Raw genomic sequence first — 26,248 nt, 5'->3', positions numbered from 1 at the left:
TTATTTAAAACAAAATGACCAATAATGGAAAATATATTCATAAAGGTCTAGGTCTATGACTGAAATTCTAGTACAGCATCTGTTTTTGTTTTTCTGTTATAGTTTTCTTCTTTTTGTTTTTCAGTACGACATGTACAATGACTCTTCTAACTTATAAAAAATTGTTTTACTAGTGTTTGATCAAACATTAAAAAACATTAATTATATCTAATAAAATGTCTATTTTAAAATAAAGCTGATAGTTCAGTGTATTAAACAGGATAGAAATCTTTTATATATACGTGCTTATTGTTTATGTATACCTTGGTAACGGATTTGCTCTCACTATGGTCTTTTGTTTCCCTAATTGACATTTCAATAGCACTTTCCTTTCTAACATTTTTGTGGTCTGTTGTTTTCAGTAACTTGTTCTGATCTGGCGTTTTCATTAAACATTTACTCTGAACAGTTTCTTTCATTTGACAATTGCTATTGTCTCGCGGTTTCAATCGACAATTGCCTTCTATTGAACACTCATTTGTCTTCTCTTTTCGTTTTGCCTTGTTAGTTTGAAGGGCTGAAGTTGGCTTGGTTGCCTTATATTTTGGATTTCCTCTTTTAAACATAATATCTTCCTTGGACTTTATATGAGACGATTCTTTAATACTTAATTCTGAAATGTCATTTTGATTCGTAACTACTGTTTCCACACGGAATACCTGTATAGGTTGCGGCGTTGGAATTGACACAAACTGTTTAATGTCCTGATTTGGTGTGCCTTTCTCTGACATAGGAATGATTTTATCTTTTGGAGAATTACATCTACCGTGCACCATTGGTGCAACATTCGCAACAGGGATTCTTTTGTATGGTTGTTTTGGTCTTTGAGGAAAACTTGAGTGTGGCTGTATTGAATAATCTTGTTTTTCATTATGATTAGATAGTTTTTCAGAAGAATGTTTCAGTTGTATTTTCCTGTTCGGAGATACTTTGTTTTGCTTTCGACGATTTCCTTGAGAAGCAGCTCTATCAAGCGTTGGAGGTTCTCCCATCAACGGCGACACTTTCGGTGCTGGTAACTTTTGTTGAGGACTTAAAGTTGGCATTTTAGGAGATTCAGGAGAAATAAAAGTAGTGCTTCTTGTCGGCTCCGGAGGATGTTTTGATGATTGTTCAGGTGGATGTAAAGACATGATAGATGGTTTTTCGGATGGATGTATAGATGGCTGTTCAGATAAGTGTATAGGAGGTGGTGGTGGCTTTTGTTCTTCGAGAATGTGTTTCATTGATTCATCGTTTCTAAACGCATTCATGATTATATCTTTCTTGGAAAACGGTTTCGGTCTATTTTCTGATTTGATCTCAGCAGTCTTTGGAATTGCTACTTCTAAAGGACTAGTAAATTCTGTTTCTGGAGAAACAGTTTTCGCACAACTATCAGTGTTTTTTGTTTCATTTTTACAAAACGTGAGATCATTATTAGGCAATTTACTTTTTGGAATTTCATTCTTCTCTTCGAACGTGCTTTTTTCTGCACATGCTACAGTATCAAAACCATGCTTTAACTGCTCTGGATTCCATAATCGTGGTCTGTATTTATTGATTGTTTTGCTTTGAATGTCGTTTACTGTTGAGCCACTTGTTCCCATAATTATCGAACGACTTTGATTAGAACGCTGCATAACTGACGTTGTCTCAAGAATGTCAATACCTGGAGAAGAAGTCAGTTTAGACTGCGGTTGAATGGACGGTGATTTTATATTTGAGATCATACTGGGAGAATTTGAAACATATCCACTTGGCGAATTTGAAACGTACCCACATCTTGGTGAAGATGAAGGGGTATAACTTGTACTAGATACACGACTGCTTTTCATTTCAGCATTTCTGCGAATCTGTAGAGTATCACGTGACATACCAGGACTATTGGCTGATGGATCACGTGATAATGGAGTCATATAGTCCGAAGGCGACTGTAAAACGTTCGTACTATCTGGACTGCAACATTCCTGGGGATGCTTAAAATGCAACCCACTTGACAATACACTCGGTCGACTTTGATGACCCTGAAACGAAGGCGACCTTGAGGATATAGAACTACCACTAGGAGAATATGTCGCAACAGCTGCAGTATTATGACGGACAAAACCATATGGATCATGTTGAGAGCGATTACCTAAATATTTCGATGAATTTAATGATGAAGTTGAATTGGAATTTGACACGTTCTTTTGAACCTGAGACATCAATTGATAATTGTTTGTTTCGCTATTTTTACTTGCTGGTGAAATACCACGATTTTGAGATAAAACTTCTTGCCTCTGTGCATAAAACTGTGAATGCTCCCTATACATATTGTGTTGACTTTCTCTTTGAATATTTCCAGAGTAATTTGAAAATTTTTGAGCATCATGGATTTGTGAATTACTGACTCTACGAACAGAGCTACCATAATGATGAGAAGACACTTTAGATATTTCATCAGGATATATTTGATTACTAGACGACACATATTGACGACTGAATGTTTGACCCGGACAACGCTGACGGACTTCAGTTTGATCGGGAATACAGATTTTTTGTTGAACTGTTTGTACATTTTGCAAATTTTTAGCAGAACTAAAACTATTTTTTACATGCATTGAATCTATATTTTGCATATGCTGTCGTGACGTAGTATGATAGTCTCGTTTATGGCGCACACTTTCAGGATGCATGAGATCTACTGTAGGGGTATACTGTTGGCATGCTTGATTTGGCATGCCCATGTTGTCAGCAATAGCTTGCTGAACTAACAATTGTCGGTCACGTGATCGGTCATGTGTTCTATCATGTGATCTATCGTGTGGTCTACTTTGAGAAGGTAAGCACATTTTTTTGCCAATTTGTCCATATTGATTACAATGAAGTGTTGAATCTGCACATCGCTTACGTGTTTTTAACGACAAATCTAAAGGACTTTCCACCTGTCGTGTGTGTGAAACTGTTGTTTTATTAAATGTTGATAAATCCAGAGGATATCCGTTAGCAACAGCATTCTCAAGACTCTCATCACTCATGTCGTCGGTGTCTAGTGGTGGCAGAGGATTTGGAGGAGGGGGTGCAACTTTTGGTTGCCATACCTTCCCTCGAGCTACGCCAGGTGGATTCTGTGCTATCCATTGTTCTTGTATATTTGTAACAGTCGGTGTCCACTTTTGTCCATTCCAATCACACGATAGTCCTGGCTGTATGTTATTGTTCATCTGAAATAAAACATGATAAATAAGCATTGTTTTGTATATGTTGTATATGTCATGTATGTTGTATACATATGTTCAAATTTTAGTCATAATAAAACAAGATGTCGGACAAAGGGACATTAAAAGAACTAATAATAGACATCTTTCACTTAACATGCTTAAGTATCACAAGTTTTCTTTCAACTTTGGACAATACAAACGCTCGCATCATACTGTAAAGTCATTCCAACTCTTAGCTGTATACGAATTTATCAGAAACGAAATTCCCCTGTATTCATTTTGACTCCCATTTAACAAGAATGCACACGCTAAAAGTTATCGCAATCTTAACTGACTATTAAAAAGCACAAACTTAACATATTTAAAGATCCATGACATTAAGGTCAAGGTTATGTAAATCCTTTAAGCCAGACTTGTAATCTTACAATTATTTCATACTCCAAATAAAGTTGACCTATTGCTTGTGGTTATCATGGTTATTGAAATACAAATTTAAACACTAAATCTTGACATTGACTGTCAATTGTGAAAATAAAGGCAAGGTCAAACGATACCTGTCAGACAGATATACACCTTACAATCATTTCACACACCAAATATAGTTGAACTATTGATAATCTTATTTGATAAAAAGTACAAAACCCAAAAACTTAACATTGACCCATGAACCATGAAATGAGGTCAATTTCAGATGATAGCTGCCAAACTGACATGTAAATCTTACAATCATTCCATATATTATATAAGATAAGGTTGACATGTGGCTGTAGTATTGATAGTACTTGAAGAACAGACCAAATTATACAAACGTTACATTAATCAATCAACCATGAACATGAGGTCAAGGTGAGATGATACTTGCAGACTGAAACGTACCATTTGCAAACATTACATACACAACATATAATTGACCTTCTGATTATAGTAATTAAGAAACGAACCAAATCAAAGAACTTAAACCTTGATCATTGATGCATAAAATGAGGTCAAGGTCAGGTCTGGCAGACATTAAGACATTGCATTGGTTTTTTTAAAATTATTTTTACTCACATCTTTTATGAATTGAGCGAGTGCTCATACATTGGAAGAACACGATACATTTAAAAGTTGGGTGCACAGAATTTCAGGAGACCATTCCCCATTTAATACACAGCATATGGAATTGTGTATTTCGAAAAGGAGACGTGTCACAATGTTATTTAAATTTATCTCCGAAAAAATCAATAGCAGAATGTCTGAGTGGAATAGGACAAACATTTTCTAAAAATCCAATTGTTTTTAGATCTGTCCGTTTATGATATTTACGTGTAGAGATCTTACATGGTAAACAAGTTCTCCTACTATGATATGATTAGACACGTATGCAATTAACTGCAGATACTTTCATAAACATTTACTTAAAGGTAAATAAAACATGTATTAACGTGTAGTAATTTATCTCACGTGGCATACGTCGTCCTTCCAATGTTACATAATTATCATATCTGACGAATACTGGGTTTCATCTATATATGCTAAGTTACATTTAAAAGATTGTTAAAAACTTTACTATAACAACTATTTCCCCAAGTCCATCTATGACTACAACATGTACATGTTATCATCGGAAAGACTTAATAGACATTCCTTCGAAAAATCCCGAATTCATTACAAAAAACATATAATACAGATTAAAAGATCCATCATATTTTTCATCGTCATTTATACATCTTTTCGATCTGTCTTTTATGTTACTGAGATTTTCGGACAAGAAAGGCGTTTGGTTTACCATTATCAGGGACCATAAACCGAAATATTTGAACGCCATTGGTGTATAAATACGTGGAAAAGTTCGAAGCTATATGACTAAATGGGACCTAGGTAAATAGCCACATCATTCTACGGTCAACTTTTCTGGAAGTAGTTGGAAACTTATAGTTTCTAAAATAATGTCTTAATTGATGAACGGATATTTTTAGATAATAATCATGTTTATACGAATCGTCTCAAAAGCACTGGCTACTGAGCTGATGATAATCTCGTTAACTTTAAAGACGGTTTAATAGACTCAAAACAACAACATGACACAAAACAACAACATGACACAAAATAACAACACAAGTTACAAAAACAACGATAGAAATATTGAATAACACAATGCTTGTATTTAACCCCGATATATTAGTTATGTCTATCTCAAGCCAGGAGCCTGCAATCAAGTGTTTATTATTGGTTGCGGCCTGTTGTAACTGCTTGTCGTTTATTGTTTTAGCATACGTAAGGCCGTTGTTTGTTTCGTTTAAAACGATTCACTCTTTTTTTTATCTGAGAGCTTTTAATAGCGTACTATACATACAATGACATACTTTTAAGGTTTTTGCTCATTTCTGACAAAAAGATGTAATTGTTGACAACTGTGTGCTTTGGTCTCTGTTGGATAGTTGTCTCAATAATTGACAACCATACAATATCTAAAACTGAATTCAAACTGAAACAAACTGAAACAACTTATTAATCTGACAAGTAACGTAAACTCTTTTCTCTAATTCTTCATCTATTTATCCCTTTCTGCACCCATTTTATAAGAAAAAAATAATCAACGTGTGGTTCGTTTGATCTCAGTTCTTCATTGGTTAAAATCCGATTATGACGTCGAACTTTCTTGCTTTTCTCTGAATTTCCTATTGTGACGGCATGAAAAAGGGGACCATGCCTGATGAGGTTACATAGAAAGAACACATCTTTTTGCAGATCAGTCGTAAAGAAATAATAAGTTTGCCTGCGTATTGTTTGAAAATCATTAGAGAAACAGATTCCACCACCAAATCTCGTGTTATGCGATATTTATCCACTCTCGACAGTTAAATTTTAAACATTTAAAACGCTCGGCAAAGCCTCGCGTTTTAAATTTGAAAATTCAACTGTCTCGGGTGGATAAATATCGTATACATCACACTAGATGCAGTGGTAGAATCTATATATATCGGTCGCCGTACTTATGTTATAATACAATGTCATACTTAGTAGTACAACAGGAAGCGCAATCTCCAAAACTCATTATATATCATTAAAATCAATTAACAACAAAAATTACAATATGAACGTTTAAACTGTTATATCGTGCTATTTATTTGAAATGTCATATAACAAGATAACCAGGGAACGAATCGTGAAATTACATAGGCAAATGACGTCTTCATGTAGGGCGTTTTTTTGCCTACTCATATATATACTAGTATATCAAAATAATGAAAATCAAACGCACTTTGGACTTGTGATTTTTTTCTCCCATCAACGTATACGAAAAGAATATAATATTTCATTATCCGTAAATAAATAAGTTATAAATAGACAAAGTCAATACATCCCTGTTATTATGCTGAGTTACAACCCTGATATAAAAATGATCCAGTTGTAGGATATGTCTTTTTTCCAAATGACAACGTAATTTAGAACTAGCCATTATATTCTACCACACGTGCCATTTGTCGTATTTGTAATTTTATACTGACCATAATATTTTACCACACGTGCCATTTATCGTTTTTGTAATTTAATAGTTATCAATCGTCCTAATACTAGTAAAAGGCGTCAATAGACGAAAGGGAAATACATAAAAGTAAACTATCGTCTCCGAAAACGCGCCCACAAACGATAGATAAACTACGGAATAGTTAACAATCTTCAGAAAGGCGCAATAGACAACTAGACATGGTCCCGTCTCAAAAAGTTGAAAAATCTGCAATTTCAGTAACACATATGGACTCAAACATGCATGAATAGTATCCAGCTCTCAAGACCAATACTAGTTTGATGAAACACTTCCTTGACCAAATGAGTAGTTAATGATAAAGGAAGTGTATGTACTGCAGATCTAACAAGATGGAGAGAAACAACATCAAAATCAGCGTAACAGAACGAAACATAGACTTGATCTGTAACTCATCATGGTTAAACAACATGTAAAAAATCAGCGCAAATTCAGAACGTGTATAGAAAAATAGTCCGTAAAACTGTGATTTTCAACAATAAAGTCCAACGCTCGTAATTGCGTAAAAATTCAACAGAGCGGAACAAACTTAAACTTGATCTGTAACTTATCATGGTTAACTCACATACCGAAAATCAGTGCAATATCTGAAGGTGTTTAGAAAACGTTTCGTATAAATGTGATTTTCCAAAGCAAGTTATTGTGTTAAAAAATAGCTGAACAGAACAAAACTTAAGCTGGATCTGAACTGATCATGGATACCAAAAATCAGCCCAAAGTCTGAAGGCGATTAGAAAAAAAATGCATATAATGTTTTTTTGCGGAATGACAGAATGGCAGAATGACGAAATGACAGATAAGGGTAAACCAATGTAGCCCCGACGACTGTGTTGCGCGTCCATAAAAAAGACACTACGGAATAATTAACAATATTCTCCGGAAAAGCGCCGAAAGATGATAAAGAAACTACGAATATTATCAATTGTCTACAGAAAAGGCGCCAATAGACGAAAATTTAACTACGGAATAATTATCTTCAGAAAGGCGCAATAATCAAAAAAAAAAAAAAAAACAACTACGGAATAGTTAACAGTCGTCTCCGGAAAAGTGTAAAAAGACGATTGAGAAAATCTACGGAAAAGTTAAAAATAGTTTCAGAAGAATACGGTATACAGTGATCATAACGGAAATATGTTTAAAACTTTATACCGGTTGAAACATTCCATCACGGCATCTGATTATCTTACAAAAAATCGTGAGAACAATAAAAAAATAAAATAAACAATGGTTCTCAAATTGCAGTAATAATAGATTTCTACATTCTCATATAAATAACCCTATAATTCAAGCATTCGATAACTATTTTGATTTCATTCTGTGAATGTTTTCATGATTTTCAAAAGAATAGAATGAATTGTTATTTTGTAGTTTCTTATACGTGCATAGGGATTGGAAAACTTTGATGGAAAGCACAATTTGAATAAAGCCATTCGATCAAAATGTAAGTACGGTCAACCTTACAATAAGACGATTAAAGTGTCAGTCAATTCATTAAAATAACTTTATAATTTAGATTAGAGAATAGGTATAAAAGTCGTAAAAATTTAATGTAACATTGTATGAGCGTGATGAATGGTTGTACACCCATTGGATAGCGTACGTGATATATACTACAAACAAAAGAATGTATATATAATATCAATTAGGTCGTTATACCAAAGAGGTAAAGTACGAATCACTAAAGCAGCAATTACACACTTACAAACAAAAATACACATTTACAACCCAAAGATACACACTTACCTTCAAAGCTCAGATAAAGTAATTTGAAACAAACATGTTGAGAATGAAATCGATTTGCCACACTAATGTTTAACTCGAGTAGATACAGTCTGTTGACGTCATTAAAGGGCAGTGCACTATACACACACATAAACTTCCTTATATAAGAAATGATGCATTATTAAACGCCTTTCTATTACTGTATACCAACAGAGCAATAAAAACAAAAAAGTATTCTATAAAAAACGGTTATTTATATGATTTAAGATCTGATAGTAAGGCAGTTAGGTGCCACATATATAATTTACAAATATATGTACGTGTTAATCGATTGAAACAAAACAAAAAAATCTATAAGTATTGAAATTATTGTTTCAGTTAATAACACTATCGTGATCTATCGTGACTGGCTCACATTCACGATTTGGTTTTTCTTAGCAGCCGATTTTCAAAATCGTGATGATCCTTGATTAATTGTTCGATAGCAGAGTCATGGTATATAATTTAAGAGTTAGTATAGAACTGACTGATTAGACAATCGATTGGTGAATTCAATAGACCACTTTCGAGTTCATCCGTGACCGGAAAAAACTCGTCAATTATACGCGCCTTTATGACGTCATTTACCAGATAGAGGGGGTCGCCTGTATCCCTGCACTATTTACGTTCATCAAGCGTCTTAGTGATAGTCATTGTGCAGGATAAACAAGAAATAATGGTTGTTCTGTAGGTACTTAATGACAATTCCCTAATGACAGAAATGCTGATTGTCAATTTTGAGAATTCAATTTGCCGAATAATTCGTACAATATAGAATTATAGTTTTCCAACCACTCGCTCAACGTTGGAACGGAAGTGACGACGCCCCTAAACGCACAAATGACATTTTACTAACTTACCAAATTAAAAAAACCACGCGGGAGTAAATTTTATATGGAGACCCCAATGGTTGACGAGGGTAAAGCAATGTGGTAGTCATAGTACTTTGTCTGTACGACTGTAAAATCCATGGGGTGCGAGTTTTAATTTGGCAGCGCGGGATTTATTAGTTAGAAGCCACGAGCGATCGGATCTAAAAGGAAGTAAATTCAACGGCCCAGTATGACATCATCAAAATGAATGAGTCCACGCTTTTGCGCGTTAAACAGCCTTCAGACAACTATCTGTCAAGTCCGTAGGCGGCGTTTTGAAAAGAAAATACTTTTAACCAAACAATATTACGTCAGCTTTATCATGTTTACCAAACGTTGGTTAAAAGTGACAATTGTGTAAGAGGTAACTCCCTCTAAAGGAAACCTTGATAGGAAACACTAGCTTCGTAAAGTTGTACTGTTGGACTTGAGTTACATAAAAAGGAAAAATGCATATTCGGAATATTTAATACAACGAACGAACCTTAACCAAAAAAGGAATAACTTCAACCAATCCTTACTTTAAGGATTCATTATTTGCTACATCAATTGAGGGAGACGTCCTAACATTGGTTGTATCTAACTAGCAAATGTCTTGTTACATGTTTCTAAATATACTTTTTTTTATATAAGTATATCACAGACGACACAAAGGTGAATAACCAGATTACATTTTTAAACAATTTTATGATACCTATCAATAAATAAAGCATTTCATTAGGGACTATCATTTGTTTTGTTTTTTTTGCTTTTTTTTTTTCATTTTCCTATTACATGTATCTTTTGTTATGTGTTTTTTTGTTTTGTTTTTTGTCTCTCAACATATATAGATATTTCTGAGTAATTGAGTCAACCATGTTCGCCAAAGTTTGACATAAAACTCGCCAAAACGTAATACTAAAAATAAATTAAGGACTGAAAGTATATATACATAATACTTATGTTAGTATGAATTTAAGGCGCAATTACTACATAAGTAAGTCGCCTACCAAAACCAATAACAACAACAAAACAAATTAACAACAAAATAACATCTCAGTGCCGTCAACATTGAATATGAAAGATTAAGGTTATGTTTTATGTTAACACTCTTCATTTGCCCCGGCTATATTCTACACAAAAGTCAAGGACAATTACAACAACATGTACACGTATACCAGTCACACGAGTTCTGACTTATTTATTCCAAGCAGCTCAAGTATTACGGATTTTATGTTCGCAAGTTATGTTATACTTAATTTTTCGTAGCATTTATCGTCAAAAAGAAGAAAACGACTTATTAGGCATGCAAACATATAACATAAAAATATATAGTTTAGTTCGCATTCAAAATTATATTTAATCAATTTTGTCGTGGTTAATACATCCCACAGAGTTGCATTTTTCTTATCCGTTTCATACAACTCGAAACTATTATTGGGTAAAACACCGACTACGTGGTGCTGTTACAAACTTCATTTGTATACCAGGAATCATTTTGAAATACCACGCGATCGACAGATCCATCTCCCATATAGTTAATTCGATATTTATTACCTTTTCTTTAACAACGTACCTGATTGGAGCTATTTCAGAATATTTTTTAAAATTTATTTATACCTCAATTATGTACGATCTAAGTTTATTGTTGAGCTGGTTACATTTTGTTACCAGTACAAATATGATATATAAGTCATATATATTACCAATCTCCTGCGCAGAGATCACATATCCGTTCCGTTCTATACTTTGTAACACTACACTCAATATGACAGAGGTCATAATATTAAGTGCAGTATTGCAAAGCATGTAAGGAACGGATATGAACTCTGCGCCGGAGATTGATATATTACAGGCGTAACTACTCAGTCAGACTCGCTCATCTACAGTAACGTTATATATTGTAGGCGTAGAGAAAATGGCGGAGTAGTTACGATATGAATTGTTGAGTGAAGATGGACTGATGATGTTGGCGATATGAATTGTTGAGTGAAGATGGACCGATGATGTTGGCAGTTTAAAGCCCAGTGGCAAATTAAATAGTATATACAATCAGGACGAGAACGTGTTATTGATAGATGAATATAATTCGTTCTTTGTACTAGACCATGTAGACCAATAGGATCTAGCGCGTTTCGAGCAAAGAAGCAGCAAATACCAATATTCAAGTTTTTGGTTTGATCAATCCGGGGGTCGAAGCCTTAACCTCCCGCTCTCGAGGCAATCACGCTACTGAATGGATATCGATATGAACATAAGTTCAGTGATTTGTTCCTATCTTTATATTATATCAAAGCATGCATGTAAATGTTCGAACGAACAAGTTAGATTTCAAATGATGTGTTAAATTAGGATGATTGTGCTTAGAGGTGTGTTCTCCGTCACTTTTATCTCATTAAACAAAGGAAAGAGGGACGAAAGATACCAAAGGGACAGTCAAACTCATAAATCTAAAACAAACTGACAACGCCATGGCTAAAAATGAAAAAGACAAACAGAAAAACAATAGTACACATGACACAACATAGAAAACTAAAGAATAAACAACACGAACCCCACCAAAAACTAGGGGTGATCTCAGGTGCTCCGGAAGGGTAAGCAGATCCTGCTCCACATGCGGCACCCGTCGTGTTGCTTATGTGATTACAAATCCGGTAAACAATATAGAGGCCAAGGTCGCTTTTACAGGTAAATAGGTACATCTTTCCTTCTACTAACTTAGTACATACGGATAGGAAAACAAACGTGACAGCAACATGTATCTAATTGACAGTACAAGACAGATCAAATTGTTAACAATGGCCCTTATATCTACTGGTACCGATATCAACATTCTTCATTCTAACATGCATCCTTTATATTGATAATTCAACCGAGGGTTGACTTAAATAACTCCGGTATACATAGATATGGTAATCCTTATAGACTTTTCAATCTGACTGTAGAAACATTCTACAAACGATTATAACGGGAACATCCGTTCGGCTGCAGTGGGATGTATACATATTCAGCTACGTCCGGTAAGATCGGGGACTGACCGTGCAAGGGCTGTATAGCCAGTCAGGGTGTTAAAAAGTTCCATTTGTTGTTGAAATATCTATAGGACATAAACGTGTATGTCTCGTGTAGGGAGAATGACACGCTCTCTGGAACGATTGCATGAACGTTCTGCTTGGTCTGTATCTTGCATACCAGCGAGTCTAAAACTCTGAATCAGGGTCAATCACTTGGCAGAACCTAGATTTAATTAGTTGATTCTAATATATGTTATGCAAATAACTATTTATCAGTCACATCTGATCATCTTGACGTATATTGGCCCAGGACGAGGAATGCGGAAAGTGGGCCGATGAGTAAATGCATTGTTTCCATATGGGGTACGTCTACGGCAATGAGACAGAACCCATATTTCACGAAAGAAAAACACCATCAAAACCTATGGTCAATAGTGCCCTCAACAATATAAAATATCAAACTCTAAATCGCTCCAAGTTAAACAAAATTGTGAATAAATCAACATGTTTGTCTCGCATGATCAATAACAATTTATTCAAACAGAAAGCGATTTTGTCAATTTTTGCACTGATAGACATGAAAAATAAAACGATTTTGTAAATATAGTTCATATTCACGGCAAGTTTTATGTCAAATTGCAGTTTTAGCACCGTTCGGTTACTTCAGTCCATAAACATATGGCCCGGAGAGGAATGTCATATTTGTTGATAAAAAACGTAATAAGTGAGATGCATAAAGCAGTAAATTAAGGAAGCGTGACACCATTTGTCTTCATTGAATACCTACACATTGGCGATTTCCTATCGTAAAACAATTAATCCCTTCATTGTATGTTGAATTAATGTAGACATAAATGTCTATGGTTGAATTTCTGTAAATATTGACATTGCAATTTCCCTTAGGAACTCCTTTCACTATGAAGTTTTGAAAAAAAATCATATCTTACAATGGAAAGTTCATATGCACTTCTATTTTTTTCAAAGGTCAATATATATGGCTGTGCGGCATATTTTCAACGTTTATATGCCCCGAACTTCTTTAGAGTTTAAACTAACACTAAATTTCTTAATTACCCCTACCTTAACTGTAGGGTTACCACAGATTTCAATATAAACAATATACATATATATATTTACTGGTAACATTCACAAGTTATGTCTCTATGAGATGAAACATAGAGATAATAACTGGGATACAGTTTGTAAACAAAAATAATTATCTATGACTATTCTTTATCTCCCCAAAAGAGGTGTGGTTGGAGAAACAGCTGTATTTATAAAGCGCAACCTGTAAGTTTGTAAAAACTTAATCTAATTAATTGACTTTCAGAGCAAAAGACCTTGAAGTAAAATATGACATTATCTGTGTTATTAGATAATGTGGTATATAGTCAAATATCAAAGTATTGATTCCAACTACACACAATTATCGCAGAACAATAAAAATAAAATTATTTATCGAGTCGCATTTAGTATATCTTTGAATAGATACAAGCACTAATTGATATATACCACTGCTAGAACTTTATATCTCTAACATGTGTCTAAGCACTAGATATATCTTTAAGCACATGGTTTATCTAAGCACTTGGTATATATTTAAGCACGTCTTGGTATATCTAAACACTTGGTATATCTAAGCACTTGGTATATCTAAACACTTGGTATATTTAAGCACTTGGTATATCTAAATACTTGGCATATCTAAACACTTGGTATATTTAAGCACTTGGAATATCTAAACACTTGGCATATCTAAACATTAGGTATATCTAAGCACTTGGTATATCTAAACACTTGGTATATCTAAACACTTGCCTTGGTATATCTAAGCACTGGATATATCTAAGCACTTGGTATATCTAAGCACTTGGTATATCTAAACACTTGGTATATCTAAGCACTTGGTATATATAAACACTTGGTATATCTAAGCACTTGGTATATCTAAACACTTGGTATATCTAAACACTTGGTATATCTAAACACTTGGTATATCTAAGCACTTGGTATATCTAAACACTTGGTATATCTAAGCACTGGATATATCTAAGCACTTGGTATATATAAACACTTGGTATATCTAAACACTTGGCATGCTTGGTGTACGATACAAAACAAGTTTATTTACATATAAATGTAGATTCATAAAGTAGACTTCATCGGCGTACATGGCACGGTCTTTATCAAAGGCAATAGTTCATATAGAAGCTTCTTAACCGCCTCGTGTCGAGGCACATTTTGATTCAAAATTAACTCATGATAGATACCAGGATTAAAATGTTGTATTTGCGCCAGACGCGGCGTGTTTCGTCTCCCCATGCATGCCATGGCCATTAGACAACATAATATCTGTCACTTGAAATATTTGCCATTATTTTCCTTTTGTACACTTACGATTTTGGTTATTCCTTTGGTATTTTTCGCTTCTCTTTTACTAGTCTATAGTTCTATGAAGACTAAACAAATCACTCTTTCCTTTTTTTGTTAAGATGTTATATAATTCAAACTTGTGCCTGAGAACACCGTTGCACTGTCAGTGTTTTACCATTTGTCACTTGAGTGGGTAATTGTATTAACATTACATTTGAACGTGAATATTTCTACTTGAGTGGATAATAGCAATAACATAACATTTTTGAACGTAAAAACCTTTAAAAAATTAATAAAAGTACGTTTATTTTCTCTTATAATAATACGCCACGACAGTCATAAACAAGTTCTGTATCGACTTATATAAATCTGATGTGCAATATTTTCACCCTTACCTTTTCACGATTTATATATTTACGAGGCATTACCTTTGCTCGACGAAGTTAGTACACTGACCTAGACACGGACAATGACCTACTTTTCTCGTAAATTAATTTCCTATGCCTACGTCGATATTGATCTTGTGTCAGGGAGAAAGTTAATTTTCTTGTCAGTTAAATGTTTATTGTAGCTATATTGAATCCCGATAATACACTGATCTTGGCACATTGACTTATAGTATACTGGCACCCTGACTAGTTGTATATATTTGGCACCCTGGCTGGTTGTATCATATGTTTGTATATTGTTTGAATTTACTTCCGCACATTACGATTTGTTCGCATTTGACTAGGACAGGAAAATGGGACACTCGTGTTATCTAAATGTCCGGTGACAAAACAATTCTCGCCTTTAATCCATTTACATAACTACGTGCATTTTAGAGTACATGTACACTTATCATGTTTATTATCACAATCTCTTACAAACGATGTTGCCTGGTGGTTTTGTAAAGCTTATTCTCTAAACGAAATATTTGATTCTGACTTTCCCTGATTCATTATCAGCATAACAGTATTTATTGTTATACAAGAACTTAATATTTCTGCATTTGGGATAATATGTAGTACAAAATTATTCTTATATAAAGTTATATACACGTGTCATTATAATATTTATGTGAATCATTAAATTCTGTACATGTATACATATTTGTGTAATTGCATATATAAACGACAAACATTAAAACTTACTGTAAAATTGACGTTGATAAGTTGTTTATTATGCACTATACATTGTGATCAAAACACACGTGTCTAGATTTAATCCTTGAACAAATACACAAAGGACGTACATAGCCAGCCGACATTTTTGTTACGGTTGTAAACACAAATCCCAAAGTTAACTGTTCCGCATGGCTTTACATTTCACGCTGAGCCGTGTTTCAATTTTCGTAAATAACTGTTTTATATCACGATTATGACATATTGGGTGCAAGAATGTCGGTTAAAGACACAGATATCGATTAGCAAATACAACGAAGTATCCAGTTCTATTTATACTGACAGAAAAACGTCATTGGAAAGATTGGCTGAACGGGAGATCTCTTTAAAAATTGCTATTACGCAGTATATTATACGCGATTAAATTACACTTATATTTATGTATACATGTATGGACTATCAGATATTAAAAACGTAGATTATCATTGTATAAATTATGATGTAACAAATCATAAACGGTATTTAAACCTGATTGTAGTATATTTTTATTGTTACTGTACGCATTTATCGGCCTTTTTTTTTATATACTTATCTAAATTTATAAACGTGTGCGTATTTACATTATATACATTGTATATATTAAATGAATACAACAATGTTAGTGTCAAAAGATCTCCGAAGGACAGATATTGTCTGGAGCACAAAATGTGTTTAATTGTTTTCGTTTTTGTGTCAGAATAAATTGCCAACTTCGAAAATTAATAATAAAAAAATCCAATCAAATTAAAACTATTTTATGTCTCCTTCTTTTTCCTGTTCATTGGACGATAAATATTCCGTTTTACTTTATCACTGAAAAATACTACACGATAGTCTTGAAGTATAGATTAAGTTCTTAGTTATTATGAGGCGCCGTTTTACTATTTATTGCTTATTTTCTGATATCAAAAATTCTATTTTTTGATATCAGGAATACGATTTCTTGATATCAAGAAATAAAGCATATTTTCTGATATCAAAAATTCGAATTCCTGATATCAAAAATTCATTTTTTGATATCAGGAAATCGATTTTTTGATACCAGAAATTCGAATTTTTGATATCAGAAAATAGGAATCATTTTTTGATATCAAGAAATAGATTTTCTGATATCAAAAAATGATTTTGTGATATCAAATAATTGAATTCCTGATATCAAATAATCATTTTCTGATATCAGAAAATAAGAAAAAAATGAATAAATGAAGGCTCCCTGTGTTCTAATAAAAGCATTCAAGCTCACCCATGAGCCCAAACATAAGGAAATATGTGAAATAATGTTTCCGGTATGTTTCTGGAATGTAACGCTATACGATGTAACTTTTTTGTTTGTCATTTTATTTATGGCAATTTCTGACTCCATTGTTGCAAAAACAAAATGCTTATACATTTCAAGTTTAAAAACATGATTTAGACCTCAAAGTCTCTAGAAAACTTCTATTTAATAACAATATTTTATTAAAGAAACATGTACACTAAAAGTTTAATCTTCTAATCGAAACTGAACGATTACTGATCCAACTACTCTTAGATGCATGATTTTTATTTTATTAGTTGTTGGTGGCTTTGGACTAGCTGTCAGATAACTGCAAGTACTCTCAGATCTGTTCCTAGTGTCTTTTTGTTGTTGTGATGTACAACTACTCGGCGACGTCCACTTGTATATTTGTCCATCTGATTAGTTAAACCTTTTTCAACTGATTTTTATAGTCAGTTCTGATGTTGAACTGTTATACCACTGTCCCAGGTTAGGGGGAGGGTTGGGATCCCGCTAATATGTTTAACCCCACCACATTATTTATGTATGTGCCTGTTCCAAGTCATGAGCCTGTAATTCAGTAGTTGTCGTTTGTTTAGGTGTTACATATTTGTTTTCGTTCATTTTTTTTTTATATAAACAAGACCGTTAGTTTTCTCGTTTGAATTGTTTTACATTGTCATATCGGGACCTTTTATAGCTTACTATGCGGTATGGGCTTTGCTCATTGTTGAAGGCCGTACGGTTCAACCTATAGTTGTTAATGTCTGTGTCATTTTTGTCTCTTGTGGACAGTTGTCTCATTGGCAAGCATACCACATCTTCTTTTTTATAAGTACGAAATTCGAGTCCGATGCACTACAAGACAATATATTGAAGATTTTTGAAATTATTATAAAATATTCCATCGTATTTACTTTTGCGTAGAATAATCCCAATTGAAGGAATTAGTCGACCTAAGAATTAACTAAATACTGGAAAATGTTTTAACAAAACTTGACTTATCGGAAACAAATATTGACGTGTTCAAGATTAGATACGATTGCTGGATGATATATTCATGTTCAACTGACGTAATACACGACCTTTTCGCCTCGACCATTCACGACTCCTTGCGGACTCCATCACGACTCCAACCCGACCACTAATTGAATACATACACGATAATTCCGACCAATTCACGATCTTTACTCGATAAGCTAGACCAAATCAACTATACTCGATCTCAGCCTGATCTCGGCCAGACCAGATCGACTTGATCACATATAGGGGTCGTAGGGAAAGTCGGGCAATGGTCAGTATGAAAACGTCTCAATTTTTTTTATATCACGCGCTGCAGCGGATCGGGCAATTTTAGTAAAATAATAATAAAAATAACAATAATAAATTCTTTATTTAAAGAGGGCCGGTTTACTCAAATAGAACAAGTCTATTTTTTATTGAGGCCCTCGATGTTACCCTTGTACGTCCATAAGTACGTATATCCCAACAGTTAGTGTCTGTTCTCTAATTTTATTTTGCCTAAACCAAATTTTATGAAACGTATACACAATGCTCATTACCATAAAACACAGATCAAGTGCGAATTTGGGTGGTGTCTCTTTATAACGTTATATGCAAGCTGGGGCATTATCTGTGTCCCATGGACACATTCTCCTTTTTTTTTGTTAGATTCAGAAGTGCACAGAAGGTCTGAGTAAAATTAAACATTTAAAATATCTACATGGAAATAAAGCAGTTGGATATTTTGGCAAGGTGGTATGAGCTCAGATAGACCGGTTAATAGCTGTGACGGAGCTTGAAGAGAGCGTAGAAGTTGAACAAAAAGGGTAGACGGCAAAGGGAACCGAGAAATTTAGGTAATACTCAAAACGGAAAGACCCTAATCAAATGGCAAAATCAAAAGTGTGAGAGACTTGCAGGAGCTCAACAAAGGGGTCTTCCTGTAAGTAAAGTAGGATGCTGATTTGTTATGGGATTTTTACTGCTCTTTTCTTGAAAAAGACACCACAAATGAGATTTGTCACTGGATTAGTACTGATGTTTGATAGCAATATACATAAATGTTACGATTCCCTTTTCCTTGTTTTCTTACAAGTTAAGTCTACTGTTTGTGTCATATATATGTTCATATGTATGTAATCAGTATTTTCCATAGATCTGATACCCAGTAGTTGAATGGTTCAAGATATTTCTTTTTGGTGTATCCATGGCAACAAACAACCTGCTTGTTTTTCCTAATAATATTGCAAAAAGTGGGTTAAGATGTCACATTTTCCCAAAATTTGACCAAAAATAGAATTTCAATCCCCTGAGTGATGCCTTTTCTGAAACTGTTTACATATATCTTTTGATATCAGAAAATGGATTTCTTGATTTCAAAAAATGATTTTCTGATATCAAGAAATCGAATTATTGATATCAAGAAATAAAGATTATTTTCTGATATCAAGAAATCGAATTCCTGATATCAAAAAATGGATTTCTTGATATCAAAAATTGAATTCCTGATATCAAGAAATATTTTTTGATATCAAAAAATATTTCCTGATATCAAAAATTCAATTTCTTGATATCAGGAATTCAATTTTTTGATATCAAGAATTATTTTTTGATATCAGAAAAATGAGGAATAAATAGTAAAACGGCGCCTCATAAGTTATAGGTACTGCCGTTATTTATCATCTTAAATAACGTGTTATAGTATTCTTTTATTTGTCTTTCAACTGTCTGTGTAAATAATTACTTTGACTGTAAATTTATGGTAATATCTATTTGACGTGGCTCGGTACTTATACATCCCGTCCATTTTGCTTTTTTTTGGACAAACAATGATGACTGCTTTTGGCCTAACCCTATATTTGACATTTTTACCTATTATGTCTGTTTGTTTTGTTCACACAACGTTGTCAATATAATGGAATTTTATGCGACTGTCACACAAGTGAGAGGAAAAGCTAGCTATAAAACGAAGTTCAATCCACCATTTTCTACATAAGAAAAATGTACCAAGTCTTGGTGTTCATTTTTCATAGGAGAAATATATTTCGGAAATTCCTGTATTCAAATAAAAACGTACTCTATATTATTGAAAAGGAATGTAATGGAGAACAAATTATCAATATTGGTTACAGTTTAAAGATCTTTAGATGCAATTGTGATAACTGTAGCTTATATTAATCTAAATCATTGACTCTAATCAGATTATTATGACACTATATAGGCCCTGCTTTAATATACCCTTTAGGGAGCTACCATTTGATTTTTATGGGGGTGGGGGGGGGGGGGGGGGTGGGGGGTGGGGGGCTTAGATGAAATTTGAAAATAAAGGCAGGACAGGATTTTGAGTAAAAAAAAAGGCAGGATGAGTAACTTGGCAAAAAAAAAAAAGGCAGGATGAGTAACTTGGCAAAAAAAAAAGGCAGGATGACAATTGTTGTAAAAAAGTCAGGATAAGTATGGCAAGCCGTTCTCGTCAAAACTATGTTCAAACCCTTTTTTCGAAAAAAAATACACACTGAGAATTAAAAACCTAAAATAACTCACTGAGAAATCGATATTACACACTGAGATTTAAAAAAATAAAAACACACACTGAGAATTCAAAATTACACACTGAGATTTTAAAAAGACACACTGAGATGAAATAAATTAAAAAACACACACTGAGAATTGTTAATTACACACTGAGATTTCAAAAATACGCACTGAGATTAATATGCAAATTACTAATGAATATTCATGAGATAAATAATTCAACAGATTTATATCTTGATCTCAAGAACTCTTGTCATTATAATGAAATGCGATTCCTTCAACCAACATTCGTAATAAATTTCAAGACTTAACATCGCTCATATTCATAAGTTTGTTGCCTATAATTCAGATCATTACTACCAGTAATTAAACATGTGTCCCTTTTCAAAGTCTTCCAACTGTTTCCCTGATTTCGCTAGTTAATCTTTTATATTTTTGTTACGTTTATATGCTATAATAGACACTTGAGTAAAAATTTCACTGCATTCTTTTGCAGATTGTTCCAATGTTTTCTTATAATTTTAATAAAGTTTTTCACCATTTGGTTATATTTTGTAATAAGAGTAAGTGGGTATTTTTCTTGTTTCTTGTATTTCTAAAGTTTTTTTTATTAATAATTTGGAACCAAATAGAAGGACTAACGAGTTTTGTCCCCTTGTTGTTTTAAGCTTGTAATAGATTCAGATTAAGTATGCTAATTAGATATGTGCGCATAAAAAGTGCGCACAAATCTCAGTGTGTAATTTTAAATTCTCAGTGTGTAATTTTAAATTCTCAGTGTGTAATTTCAAATTCTCAGTGTGTGTTTTCAGTTTATTTATTCTCAGTGTGTCTTTTTGAAATCTCAGTGTGTAATTTTCAATTCTCAGTGTGTAATTTTCAATTCTCAGTGTGTGTTTTTCATTTTTGTAATCTCAGTGCGTCTTTATGAAATCTCAGTGTGTAATTTTAAATTCTCAGTGTGTAATTTTCAATTCTCAGTGTGTAATTCTCAATTCTCAATGTGCGTTTTGAAGTTTTTAAATCTCAGTGTGCTTTGTTGTAATTCTCAGTGTGTAAATTTTTCGAAAAATGGTTTAAACATAGTTTTGACGAGAACGGCTTGCCATAGATAAGCTAAGAAAAAAAGGCAGGACCGAATAGACTGAAAAATAAAAAGGTAGGACAGAGATTACAAATAAAAAAAGGCAGGACACAATTTTTCATCCTAGCACCCCCCCCCCCCCACAAAAATCAAATGGTAGCTCCTTTATGCACACCAGGTTATAATTTATTTTTTTTTGTGTATTTTCTTTGAAAAAAAATATCAATTCTTAATTATTCATCTTTGACCCATATTTTCCAGAATGATTTCACGACTTGGTAAAAGGTTATAAGGCATCCTAGATAACCATCTAAGGCTTTATTGAGATACAGAATTGTGTGGTGCAGGTACACTCAAATATACCATGGCTATATATATTAGCCATCTAGCCTACTGTTGAGGTCAAGAATTTTGTATGTAGTTTTTTCAAAATTGAGTTGTGTAATAAAGTGTCTGTTCAATTGTGTAATACAAGTACATGTATTTGGAAGTTTATTTCAGTGTGTTTTGATGTTGTGGATGAAATTATATTGCTACATCCAGGTTGATGAGGTCAATGCATCAGAACACAATCGAAACAATATTTGTAAAAAGTGTGGGAATCAACGTGAAATGAATACGCAGATTGAACCAACTACAGATGATGATAAAAATCTGGCATGATTCTGGATTTCCACATTAATTCATAAAAAGTAATGCTTTATAAATTTTGATTTACAAAGGAAAAATCCGAATTTTATATGCACCTGTCGTACAAGTGAGAGGTTCTGCGCTATAACACAAGGTTCGATCCACCATTATCTATATTTAAAAATGCCTGTACCAAGTCAGGAATATGACAGTTTTTGTCCACTCGTTTGATGTATTTTATCATTTGATTTTGCTATTTGATTAAGCCCTGGTCACAACGAACCCACGACGCATCTATGCAGCGCCATGACATGAAAATTGGTCAAATCGTGGGTCATTTGTGACCATCGTACGACAGTCGCACGATATTTTGAGCATCGTGGCGCTGTCGTGTGTCGTGGGACGAAAATTGGACATGCACCTTTTTTGCTCTACGATATTTTGTCGTGTCACTGTCTGGTGGCTGTCGTGAGAGTGTCTTATTACAGTCGTGCGACTGTCGTGCGATAAACACATTGTCGTGGGTAGCAACATAAACCCATTTTAATAAAAACAATCGTACGAGTGTTGCACGACTGTCGTACGACAATCCTACGACTGTCGCAAGATACTCGTGATACAGTCGCATGATTGTCTCACGAATTCCAAATTTCGTACGATGCTCGCACAACATTGAGTGTCTGTCGCACAACAGTTGTACGTTCGTCGTGTAACATATTTTTGTTTTATTTAGAAGAATACAATTCGCCGGGAATGAATGTTTGGAAAAACATACCGTGTGCTGTTTATTATTTATAAAGAGGATGGCTATTCCACAAGAACGATTACGTTTGGCCCTGCTAAAAAGGCGCCTGGCTGGACTCCAACAAGAGTAAAATATGGTCCTGTTAGCGTTGATTCGAGCCCTTTCAACAGTATACGAACCAGAGAAACGCCCGACGTTTGTGGGCTAGGCCATGGATAGAACGGCGCCTGATGTTTGGGCAGTATAGTATACACTGATGAAAGAGTTAGAGCGGGAATCTGCCGGTGATTTCGTTGGATTCATGCGGATGGAGCCTGGTATGTTTCAAAACAGTGGCACGACAGTCGTACGACAGTAGCACGACAGTGACACGACAGTAACACGTGCATCACATGACATAAAACGTTTAATAAAAACCTGAAAAATAGCCCAAACAACTCACGATTGTCGTACGACTGTCGCACGATTGACATGCGACTTACCTATACGACGATTCAATTACAATTTGTTTTCCTCTGCCGTGTACCCATCGTGGACATGTTGTAGCTGATGTGACCACGCGAAATATATTTTTGACATTTTGCACGACAGTGCCACGACAACTGTTTTATAGATCTTCCACGACAAAATATCGTACGATCTGTTGTGACCGGGGCTTTCCGCTTTGAATTTTCCTCTGAGTTCAGTATTTTTTGTGATTTTTTTTTTATATATATATCTATATGCATATGCTTTTGTCTAAATATTTCAGCTATTCGATCTCCTTGTTTCTTAATTCAAGGGCAAACTGAACGTTTAAACATAGCTGTAGGTGATTAAAAGGTGTGATATACCTTAACAGATCAAGATCACGCATACATTAATCACTTATCGTTACAGATTCCGTTCAGTTCATTATTTTGCACCTTCTTTATAACAAAATTTCTACTAGTACAGAATATTAGTTAGCATTAGTGTTATGTATTCGTCTTTTAGTAAAATATTCCTCCCATTAATATGTCACTGTTCATTGCATTAAGGATTGTGGTTTCAGTAAACCCGGTTCATTGTAGATTTATCTTGTTTTAGTATAAACCGCGGATACTATTATATTTGTTTGGTTTTAGTAAACCTGTAATATTATAGAATAGATTTTTTTTTACCAAATTAGGGCACCAGGAGGGTATATAGCATACAAACAATATTGTTATAAACAATAACATATACAATACACAGACAATAGACATTTAACATGTGTATTAAAATAAAATAAAATAATTTATCACACCCCTACCTTTTATCACACCCTTTATCACACCCCTACTTTTTTTTATTTTACATAGTCAGTTTTAATTTATGTAAGCTTCGTAAGAAATATTTTCCCTCAAAATAGGTCCAAAATGAACGGTCATTCGGGCGTGACGCAATTTATTGAATGACGTTATTGTTTTGCAGGTGACGTTATGAACGTCAAGTTTTTAAAATAGTTTTTGGCACACTAAATGCCACTATAAAAAATACAAAACACACAAAAAAATACAATAAACAAAATATTTTCAAAACCACAGCACGCAAATTGTAAGGTAACCCAGGTGCTTAGGTAGAGTAATTGAGCAGTTCTTTTAAGGCTTTTAAAACAAGAAAAAAATACTGAAGGTAACCCAGTGCTATGGATCAGAAAACAGTTCATATAATATAAAACTATCCTGTTGATAAAGCGTATAAATTCTAAAGGCCCTTGTGCTGATATTGGTGTCTCGGGATGATACGACATATGATACGGATTTTGCCATGTATTATTCTCTATATAATATACTATAGAAAATACAATAAAAAAAATAGCAGCAGTGTGTTATTATTCAATGAATACTATGTTGACATTGACTCAAGTATATTTGGGTGATTACGTAATTGCCATCATCACTACTCCTATAACCATGTCAGAAATTACAGCAAATAGTTAGCAGTTGTGTGCTTCAAGGCTACAATGTACCAGAAAACAATTTAGAATTGTATTTGGTAAGTGTACATACTTCGAATAATATTAAGTGCACATTTGCGCCTATAGATGATGAATAGTATGTACAGGTTATAATAAGAAATTAGGTATTGTTGGTATCACATTGTATTTTCCTTGATATGTACTGTACTGTTCTGTACCGTACTGTATGTTTATGTTTGTATTGGCTCGTACTGCATATACAAATACATGACGGCTTATACCAATAAATACGAGTAGGGACAATTCTAAGCTTGACATAGTTCTTTGAATTTCGCTTTGGACTGCAAGCTTTTATATGTCTTTTGTTTATTTGTGTCATTAGGTTATACTATAACGGGGCTTTCTTGTGTGTGCTTGTGTTTTGTACTACAAGTCATTATTTCGGGAACGATAACAGCATCTTGCCCGTTAATATAGGGAACTAGCTATTGTATATGTGCCACCTTAAAGTCACTGTTAGAATTGAACTTAGTCTCCTTAATGTTCACATGTTTAATCTTATAAAAGTACATGTATATATATAATATATTTGAAGGTTCACAATTATAACTTCAAATACAAATACGTTACTAAATTCCAGCTCTATATAACAACATGTTACTTCAAGCTACTACTCTAACATCTCTGACCAATACATAAAGTTTCTCACAAGATCGAGCTATAAACATGTTCTTAATTTGTGTAAGGCATTGATTAATGGTCTTAGATTATTTTGATAAACTTGTAAATGCTATTGCAGTTCAACTGTGCAACTAATGTATCGTATAAGGTGTCACATTACACAAGATGAAAGATCATTAAACTGATTAAGAACTGACCATCAAATCTTAGATGTAATTGATTACGCCACAATACCGTCGCATTTACGCAACATCTCCTACATTCATATTTGGAAGTTTTTAAAATGGCAAATCCTAAAAACCGGTGTTGTTGACAAAATTCTATGATTTAAGCATACTATTGAACTTTGACAAGTGGTATGGTTGCAAATGAAACATCATTTTCACATAAATTTATAACTTTTTCGTATATGCGAACACAAATTCGAATGCAGCAAACAAGTATATGTTATGTATATATTCATTATTCCCAACTTTTGCACAAGGAATAGCAAAGACTTCT

General features: G+C 33.8%; 1 protein-coding gene across 6 annotated transcripts in view; it reads right to left on the bottom strand.

Moving 5' to 3' along the window:
• Positions 1 to 16,408, bottom strand: part of LOC139517912 (uncharacterized) — a 35,643-nt gene extending 19,235 nt beyond the window's left edge. For 2 of the 6 annotated variants that reach the window (XR_011663232.1, XM_071309437.1), the window contains exons 1-2: positions 15,883 to 16,408; positions 303 to 3,224 (exon numbers count right to left, since the gene is read on the bottom strand). Coding sequence is in view for 4 of the 6 variants with exons in the window: in XM_071309437.1 (XP_071165538.1) it covers positions 303 to 3,224 (2,922 nt within the window). In the remaining 2 variants the exon portion in view is untranslated. Of the gene's footprint in view, positions 1 to 302; positions 3,225 to 4,271; positions 4,621 to 5,566; positions 5,689 to 8,493; positions 8,985 to 15,882 lie in introns of those variants that run through there. The other 4 variants (XR_011663233.1, XM_071309438.1, XM_071309440.1 and 1 more) reach the window with 3 other exon arrangements.
• Positions 16,409 to 26,248: the final 9,840 nt, after the last annotated feature.

This window comes from Mytilus edulis, chromosome 3 (assembly GCF_963676685.1).
Source record: "Mytilus edulis chromosome 3, xbMytEdul2.2, whole genome shotgun sequence".
Classification (NCBI taxonomy): domain Eukaryota; kingdom Metazoa; phylum Mollusca; class Bivalvia; order Mytilida; family Mytilidae; genus Mytilus; species Mytilus edulis.
This window is presented reverse-complemented; position numbering and strand designations above follow the sequence as displayed.